Source organism: Lycium barbarum, chromosome 5 (assembly GCF_019175385.1).
Source record: "Lycium barbarum isolate Lr01 chromosome 5, ASM1917538v2, whole genome shotgun sequence".
Lineage (NCBI taxonomy): Eukaryota > Viridiplantae > Streptophyta > Magnoliopsida > Solanales > Solanaceae > Lycium > Lycium barbarum.
The window spans coordinates 130,623,664-130,633,785 of NC_083341.1; the positions used below are offsets into that span (position 1 = coordinate 130,623,664).

At 30.7% G+C, this 10,122-nt stretch overlaps 1 protein-coding gene across 1 annotated transcript; it reads right to left on the minus strand.

Annotated features, from left to right (window-relative positions):
- Positions 1-1,948: 1,948 nt before the first annotated feature.
- Positions 1,949-3,123, minus strand: LOC132639814 (protein PHYTOCHROME KINASE SUBSTRATE 2-like). Its single transcript, XM_060356224.1, has 2 exons — positions 3,103-3,123; positions 1,949-3,050 (listed from the first exon to the last, which is right to left on the minus strand). Exons 1-2 carry the CDS (start codon positions 3,121-3,123, stop codon positions 2,196-2,198), a joined length of 876 nt encoding a protein of 291 aa, XP_060212207.1. The 3' UTR covers positions 1,949-2,195.
- Positions 3,124-10,122: the final 6,999 nt, after the last annotated feature.

Here is a 10,122-nt window from a genome sequence, read left to right on the forward strand (position 1 = left end):
TGATAAAATGCTTAGATGATCAAAGCATGGATATTGTTGCTAATATAGAATCCCTATGACCTGTATTGCTATAGATTAAAGTTGAAGGGATTGAAAGACATTGTGATACGCTAAAAAGCAGGAAGTCAAGGTATGTAGAACTTCCATCCACATGTGAGAATCTCTACGTTCTTCCCCATGCTCCGTTTCTTGATATTCATGAAGTTCAAATCCTAGGGCACTAAATCCAACATATTGGTAGCCCGTAGTTATGTATTTATGTACATGAATCTTGTATCTATATTCGTTATTGTATTCCTAATCTTTCATTACAGTTATTAGGAATCCCAGCTTAATCCATGAATCATGAATTCTTCCTCATGTGTTCTCATTATGTTTATATGAAACTATATTTCAAGTTATTTCATGAAACCATGTTTACAAGTTATTTCGTGAAATCATGATTACAAAACAAGTACAAGTTAATTCACGAAAATCATGGGCTTCTTAGCCAATTATATTATGTTCATGTTTTTGGGAGTTGCACGAATTACCGAGAAGGCTCAGATAGCCTGAAACTATGTAGCCACCATAGGACAAGGATCGCTCCACCCAGTTAGGACGATACCTTAATTTTACACTGAATGGATCCATCAGGCACGTTACCACCTTATACTCTGGCAAGGTATGAGGGTTATGCTGGTCCGGCGAGGTACCAGACTCCACGTACCCACGTGGTGATATCACATGTCGGTTTATGAAATGCTCTCCCTACTTATCATGTTTTTACTTATGTTATATATATACATATGTACTCATGCTCATGTTCATGTCCAGGTTTTCAGTTTCAGTTCTTATCATGTTATTCCATGTCCCATGTTGTTTCTTTCGGTTGCTTTACATACCAGTACATTCAATGTGCTGACGTCCCCTTTTATTGCTCGGGGGCCTGCATTTCACGATGCAGGTACGGATTTACAGGACGACGTTTCTACTCATTAGGATTTGCACGTACCAGCTTATTGGTGAGCCTCATCTCATTCGGGGTTTAGACATTGTCTTTCGTTATTTAGTTTTGCATCTAAAGGTATGCTGGGGGCCTTGTCCCAGTAAGTATGTTTTCCAGTCAGACTCATGATAGAGGTTTCATAGACTAGACAAGTCAGTTGGGTCATGTTAGACTTTCAGAATCAGTTAGCCATTTTGGCTCAGTTATGGTATTATCCGCGTTCTTGTTTTTAAACAAGTATTTTATAATTATTATGGCTTCATATGTTTTCTTAAAGCCCATCATGTTTCATAATATATTTCCGCTCATGTATGCTTCATGATGATTCAGCAAGCCATGTGATTCGCTCGGTCACATGCAGTCAGGCACCGAGTGCCGTGTTACGTCCAGGCCATGGTTCGGGGCGTGACACCAAAGATTACTTGGACTAAGATGAGTTAAATAACGGGTTAAAGTTCAACCTGCCCAACTCTTACGAAGTTTTAATTTATTTGTTTATTTACCAAACAAAATTAATAAAAAATCTTTATTATGACTATATATAACATATATAAAAAATAAAATAAAAAGATTATAGTAAGATTTCTCATGGGTCACTTTGAATTACATATTAGACGGATCTAAATTGATTGAGTTAATAAATGAATGGGTCATCAAACCGCTCAAACTTGGGGAATTGAGGAGGCTATGAGCCTAGTTCTTGCTGTGAGTTAAGATTGGGCTTTGTCCCGTACTTCCACCAATTCTGCACTTGTCAGGCCGAATTTTTCCCAAAATGCCTGACACTACAGAGTAGCCATACCTCATATGTAGAATTTTCTTATTTGTTAAGTCTTTGCACACCCAATAAAAACATATTCATATATGATATAACAAAGAGAACTAGACTAAGAAAATTCATAATTTTGGTTTTCTTCTACAAAAGAGAGACATGATTATTTCAGAGAAGATATTATAAAGGACAATATCATTATTCAGTTACATTAGCTTTGGTAATAAGCCAATAACACAAATACAAAATCAACTAGATGTATCTACCTTTAGACAATTTAATTCACAACAAAAACACTTAAAACTGTGAATCTCAGATTACACACTAGAAGAAAAACAAGAACTAAAAAAAATAATCCTAACTAGTTTAATTTATTCTTCAACTGCATTGCTAAATACTGGAAATACTAAAGTCACATAACATAATTTTTCACTTCTAAATATACAAGAAATCTGCAGGACGTCCAGTATATGTGCTAGAGAATGATCTTGTATTAAAATCATGTTTCATATTTCCTGCATCAAATCGAGTCAATTTGCTCTCAGCATGAAATCTTGTCATTGGCATAATAGGCTCATGAGTCTTGAAGTTCCTCTGAGGCATCTCAATTGATGTTTTTTCACTAACTTTATATGCATCTCCAACAACTCCTACAGCTTTATGATTGTTACATCCCAAAATAATGCCCGAACGACGTTTCGATTTGTCTCTCCCTGTTGTTTCTCTTCCATTATGGACAATTCTATTGGAATTTGCTCCAATTTTGAGCTCTTCTGAATCAGACATTATAGAGAAATCAGCTGCACTAGCAGTGACAACACTCCAATCAATGCTAACTTCACTTGGAGCATAACATGACATTCCATCTGAACCCTGTCTAACAAGGCTTGGATTTGCTGTATTATTACTTGGGAAACTTTCAATCTCAAACAAGTCTGAACTTGCATCACTTTCTGCATAATCATCCTCATATGTTCCATTTGAACTTGCTTCTATGTTGATGGCATCAATTTCTTCAGCTTTTGGAACAATCGCATCCCATGTTAACATGCCTATTTTATTCTCAAGGCTCATTTTGCTTCTTTCCTTTTCTGTTATTGGAAAGCCTAACACTTCTAAGGACTTTCTTGGTTCTTCTTCTTCTTTTTGCAATTGTATCTTCACTCCTGGATTTCCGAAAACCGGAACTCCAAGTCCCAATTCATCAATTTTCTTGAAGTGCAAATCTTGATTTAGTTCTTGGTTTACTGGACTCAGAATTTTGAGCCAAGATTCTAGTCTTGCTGTGCACTAGAATCTTGTGTCACTAGACATTGCTGGTCTCCGGCGAACACGGTATTACCTGTGTCACTATCCATGGCATGATGAGCACAGAGGATCAATTGCTAGCTTTTGGGGTTTGGTTCCGTAGGTTGTAACAATGATATTAGAATCATTTGAAATTTGTTATCTTAATCATGTCTTATTATTTGTGTGATTGTGAAAAGTGCCCTTAAAGATTAAATGAGAAGTTCAAGTTAAATTGTGTTTAAATTTAGACATTCATCATTCTTTTTTAACGAACTAATAAAAAGTTGATGTCATATAACATGATATATAGGTAGTAATAAAAATATAAAAATATTTGAGAAATTTGTAGTGAAATTGCTTTTTGATTTTACCAGTAGTGACAGTAGGGACAGGGGCAGAGGGAGAGGGATGCAAGGAGGTCCAACTGAACCCCCTTTGTCAAAAAGTTATAATTATGTAAATAAGAAAATATTGATTTTTTTCATGTATAAATAAGTTATTGAATTTCCTTGGCATCAGATTTTTTTTTTTAATCCCCTTATTTGAATGCCTGGTTTCACTACTAAGAGCCCGTTTGGATTGATTTATAAGTTGCTTATAAGCTGTTTTCAGTTTTTTTGAGTGTTTAGTTGGCCAACTTATAAGTCATTTGTGCTAAAATAAGCTCAAAAAAATAATTTGGCCCGTTTGGCTTAGCTTATCTAAAGCAGCTTATAAGCTGTTTTCAGCTTATAAACTGTTTTTTTTTTTAAGCCCAGCCAAACAGGCTCTAAGTGACAAGGATGAGACTATAAAATATTAATGATGAAATAGAATTTTTATTTATACTTACTTTTATTTTTATTTTTATGAAGTGCTTCACATGACACATTATTTTGTCCCTGCTGTATAACTTCTCAAATAAGTCAACTATTACAAACAAAATACAAATTAAAGTCATTGGTGACATGCAACGATAAAATACCAAAAAAAATAGAAAAGTTAGAACCGTCTGATACCTTTATATATTATTTTGACTCAAAGTATAACGAAGGGTACATTTGGATCCAAAGTATAACGAGAGGTATATTTGACCCTTTTCCAATAGTACAGCGATATATTTGGCCCTTTTCTTAAAATAAAAAATGTTTGAACTTCAAATTCACCTAATTGAACTATTATAGTGACCTCTGTGTGGTTGTGCTCGAGATGGTCAGCCTCAGGCTACTTGGGCTTGGGCCTGCAAATAGAGGAGGTCAGTGAAAATCCTCGGCCCATATTCTTCAATGGTCAAGTTGGGCATATTAGGATGTGGCCCAGCCCCTTGGTATTGCACTTTTGTACTATCTTGGGCTGGTCTTTAATTTTTATCTGTCAAGACAAATAACTTTTTCGCGAGACACACGTTTATATTTTCACATCATAATATCTCAAAAATTATGTCCCTTAACCTTGAAAAGGTATGTTCCGATAAGCATAAGTTGACGGTTGACAGGTTCTAGACATACTATGAATAGTTACTTATAAATTATAGTAGAATTTTATGAGACGTGATGATATAGGAGCATTAATTATATATTTATAGATACTTTTAATTATGACTTAATTTACTAATACTTTTCATTTTATAGTAATTGAAGCTAGCCATTGTATCCCTTAATTTTCTTTCGTCTTCTTCTTTTTGATTTTTGGATTGGATTTAGTTCCAAGAATAACTTTTAATTTTTCAAAAAGGCACCAATTAAGAGGCTAAAACTTCAAAATGTCACCACCGAGGGTTGTGGTGGACGGAAGGAATTCCTCCACCCTTAATCAAAATTTCTTGTTCAAACTAATAAAAAAAACATCCTAGTAGGAAGCGTTTCTCCCTTTAGGGCCTGTTTGGAAAGCCACCTGGTAATTGGAATTGGTGTAATTACTAGGGTAGTAATTACACAATAGTATAATTACAACGACCTATTTGTTTATCATAACGTAATTACAGTGTAATTACAAGCGTGTTGTTTGGTCGCACAAGTGTAATTACACAATTTAATTTAAAAAGAAAATTTAATTATAAAAAATTTAAAAGTAATATTTAAAAAAATTTGCCTTTATAAATAATATTAAATCAGTTATTTAATAACACATTATTTTTTAAAAATATATTAATTAATAATCATATATTTGTAACTAATATTGTAAAAAATAATTGATATATATTTTTCAAATAAAAAATATTTAATTTTAATTAATTATAAAACTTAAAAAGAAGACATTTTTTGTGAGAACGTCATGGATTGGATGTTTGACAAAAAAATAATATTTATAAATATAATGCCATAACATTATTCAAACGCTTGACACAAAAAATCATCAACTGTAAGTGAAAAATAAACAGAATGCAATGTGAAATAACAAGTCAATAGTACTAAAACAAATAACTTAAAATTGAAAATATAACCTAAATTCAAAATCCAAAAGAAAAAGTTTAACATAATACTCTTATGTTAAATTCCAACATTACATAAGTAAGTTCCAACGTAACTTAAGTAAATAATTCAAAAGAAAGGGAAAATATAAGTCTATGACCTCTTTCACAACGAAATTCTACTTTAATAACACCACTTGTTATATGCCTAGTTTGTTAATGACTCATTCTTTCCAATATTAAGAGGTGTAGTTTCAAAAATTAGAATAATAACATGGTTATGCTAAATGCATAAAATATAAAAATAAAAAAAATACGAACAATTACATGGAACCACAAGGAGTAAAGGTTGAGAAGAAAGGAAATGAAGAATAAATAATATAAAAAGAAAAATACATTTTAAAAATAATAGAAATAAAAAATAAATTAAAAATAAAAAGAAATTGAAATAAAACAAAAAGAAACAAACTAAAGTAACTTTGCAATTACAGGGTGTAATTACACTCAATTCTCAACTCCCTGTTGAGAATTGGAGAGTTTAATTACACCCTCTTAATTATACTCAATTCTCACCGAACTGTGTAATTATTTGGTCAAACAAACAGACAAAATTATATAATTACATCAAATTACATCCAATTTCAATTATCTGGGTAGCTTTCCAAACAGACACTTAATGGACTTTATGTGAAGTGAAGTCGATAAATCAAATCTAGTCCTTAGAATGTGTACCGGACATCAAGTTAAAAATCAAAACGTCAACTTTGATACTTATGGATAGGGTTTTGTCCTATTGTTTTGTTCAACATCCATGGTCCCACTTTTAGCTTTCACCATTATTTTTAATGTTGAGGTTTCGAATTCTGAAACAAAAATATCTAACAAATTTAAGATATTTTTTGGTATTTGCTAGATATTTAACTTTAATATCAACTCATCAAGAATAGAACACCGCATTTTAGATTACTCATTTTATGTGCCACGTAAATGTGGTTTTAACAATAAATTAAAGGACCACAAAAATGTTCCTTATTCTTCTTTGTAAGTTTCCAATGATCAACATGTGTTATTCTTTGATTTATGAATATCTCTGTTCAATTAATGAATTTATGTATACAAGTAGGGCAGAGGCATTTCTTCCCCACTTTAATTGTCTTTTTATAATTTTCTTTTCTATTCTTTTTTAAAATGGTAGACAAACTACTTTCAATAACTTAAGAGTAGGATATAACCAATTACGGATGTAGTGCTAAATTTTATATGCATAAACCTTTATATCATATTTTTAAAGCAAAAAGGGTCATATTTGCTCATGAACAGTATGAAATTGTCCAATTTTGCCCTCAGTTAATAGTTTTGATTAGATATGTCTTTGTCATTACCAAAATGGATTAAATTTGGCTTTATTTTCAAAAGCGCAGAAGCTTAGATATTGTGAAGTCTCACATCGGTGATTTAAAGAGGGATGGTCTTTTTAATATGGCGTAGACAATCCTCACCTCTTCAGCAAATTAACCTTTAATGATACTATTCCCTCCGTTCACTTTTACTTGTCTACTTTGGATTTTTTACGCTGTTTAAGAAATAATAAATGGAGTACATAATTTATCAATGTACCCTTATTAATTGATGCATATTTTTATTGGAGTTAAAAAATAATTTGAAGTGAGTAATTAATACTATGGGTAAAACAGAAAAAAATAAATTTTCTTCTCTTGATATGCTAAAAGTGACAAGTAAAAGTGAAAATTTATTTTTAGAATACTGAACAAGTAAAAGTGAACGGAGGGAGTATTATTTATCACATGTGATGCCACGTGTGCTTCCAATACCTTGCAGGAAAGTAATTAACGTTGTGATTATATAGTTGACTACTTAAAGAAGTAAAAAACAAGTAGTAGACTTATTAATTAGTCACTTGCGGATATACTCGAATAATCGAAAACTATTAGAAAAAGAATATTACACTTTGAAAATCGCGTGTTTCATATAATTGGAAAAACAAAAAGAAAAAAAAAACAGAAAAGCTTATAAGAGAAGTATGTGCCAGTATTGATATAAATGATATAAAGTTCATGATTGAAAAGCGTAAAGTGAGAAACTATTTGCGTCCAAGGAAATAGAATATATTAATGCAGTTTCATTATCATTTATAAAGTAGATTGGATTATCCATCAGGAAGTCTATGTAAAGGGCTTTATCTTTTTTTGTTTTTGTTAAAAAAGGGATAGTAATTCATGAAAGAAGAAACAATATATAGGTGAAAATAATAGAAATTGAAGTTAACAAGCTAACATATTAAGCCAATCGAAGAAGTACTTGAAACTCACAAGGACAGGAAACCGCCTGTATCAAATAACAAGCCTTATTTAACACTTGTTAGAGAACCTATTATATACTTGCAAATATAAGTTGCCAGAAAAGTGATAAGGGTCTTTATTATTTTCTTGGACCACTTCATGAGAATTTAACTTAAATTTCAGGTAGAGTCTAAGGGACCTGATCACTTTATGCACTGACAAAAAATAAAATTCAAGAGAAATGTCATGTAAATTTTCATGTTGAGTTATAAAATAATGTCCCACATCGGGTAAATTATAATATAAGAATATTCAAGACTGATTTACAAAATGCCTCGGACTATTCTTTCCTTTTCTATTTAATCATATTATGGTAAAAAATTTGAGTCACGGGACATGAACCCAAGATCTCCTGTTGAAGTATAGAAGAATTTCATTTATCCCACCATATCTCTTAGGGCCTGTTTGGAAAGCCACCCAGGTAATTGGAATTGGGTGTAATTGGGTGTAATTACACAGTTTGACCTGTTTGTTTGACCAGGTAATTACACAGTTAAGTAGGAATTGGGTGTAATTGACAGTGTGTAATTACACTCTTCAATTCTCAAGGGGGGGCTGAGAATTGGGCGTAATTACCCCCTGTAATTACAGGGTTACTTTTTAGTCTGTTTATTTTTTTACTTTAATTCATTTTTATTTTTAATTTATTATATTTCTATTATTTTAAATTTTTTTATTTTAAATATTTTTTTATTTCTATTATTTTTATTTCTTTTTTATTTTTACTTTTTTATTATTTTTATTTTTTAAAATGTATTTTTCTTTTTATATTATTTATTTTTCATTTTCTTTCTTTTCATTTCCAACCTTTACTTCTTGTGATTCCATGTAATTGCTCGTATTTTTTTTTATTTTATTCATTTAGCATAACTGTGTTATTATTCTAATATTTGAAACTACACCTCTTAATATTGGAAAGAATGAGTTATTAACAAACTTGACATATAACATGTGACGTTATTAAAGTATAATTTCATTGTAAATGGGGTTATAGACTTATATTTTTCCTTTCTTTTGAATTATTTACATAAGTTACGTTGGAACTTACCTATGTAATGTTGGAATTTGACATAAGAGTATTATGTTGAACTTTTTCTTTTGGATTTTGAATTTAGGTTATATTTTCAATTTTAAATTATTTGCTTTCACATTGCATGTTGTTTAGTTTTCACTTACGTTTGATGAATTTTTTGTGTCAAACATCTGAATAATGTTATGGCATTATATTTATTAATATTATTTTTTTGTCAAACATCCAATCCATGACGTTCTCACAAAAAAGTCTTCTTTTAAGTTTTATAATTAATTAAAATTAAATATTAATTTGAAAAATATATATCAATTATTTTTGTTACAATATTAGTTACAAATATATGATTATTAATTAATATATTTTCAAGAAACAATGTGTTATTAAATAACTAATTTAATATCATTTATAAAGGCAATATTTTTTAAATATTAATTTTAAATTTTTTATAATTAAATTTTATTTTTAAATTAAACTGACTGTGTAATTACACTTGTGCAATCAAACAGCACGCTTGTAATTACACTGTAATTACGTTATGACAAACAAACAGGTCGTTGTCATTACACTATTGTGTAATTACTAGGCTGTGTAATTACTACCCTAGTAATTACACCAATTCCAATTACGAGGTGGCTTTCCAAACAGGCCCTTAATGGTATGTCTCATATTATTCTACTAATTCGTTTGAAGTTTTGGCGCCTTATATGGTCATAGGTGGTTCTCGGCTACTTTTGAAATTGAATCCATATTCGTTTCTTTTTCGAAACTTAATTTGATTCTGACACAACATGTACACTTTTTTCACTGAAACTTGAAGAAATTTTTCGATGTTATATGCAATTATGAACCTGGTTCTCATCTAGCAAAATTTTCAAGTGTAAATATATATGACGGGAGATCGGAGTTAAATGCATATAATAAACTAGATAATGGCGAGCCCGTGCAAGCACGGACCCAACATGAAAAATAAGACAGTTTAGTATTTCATGTGTCATAATTTACGTGGCACACTTTCTTTTTTAGTCTGTCGTGACAAAAAAATATCATCTTTAATTTTATTTGCTGAAGCAACTTAACTTTATTAAATGATTTACTGTCCATACAAATATTTAAGACTTGCTTTGGACTTTACATTTCAAATTTTTGTGTCTAATCAAATGATGTCACATAAATTGAGATGGAGCGAGTAATGAAAACAATTATAATTCAAATAGCATTCTTATAGTCCTAAAGTCCAAGTACAACCCTCTCATATATATATAGTTGAAATGAAAAAATTATGAACTTACT

Excerpts from the sequence above, each read along its gene's own strand:
- LOC132639814 (XM_060356224.1), bottom strand. The coding sequence starts at position 3,123 with ATGCCATGGATAGTGACACAG. Across the intron at positions 3,051-3,102 it reads TGCCATGGATAGTGACACAG|TGCACAGCAAGACTAGAATC; the intron begins GTAATACCGTGT and ends ACAAGATTCTAG.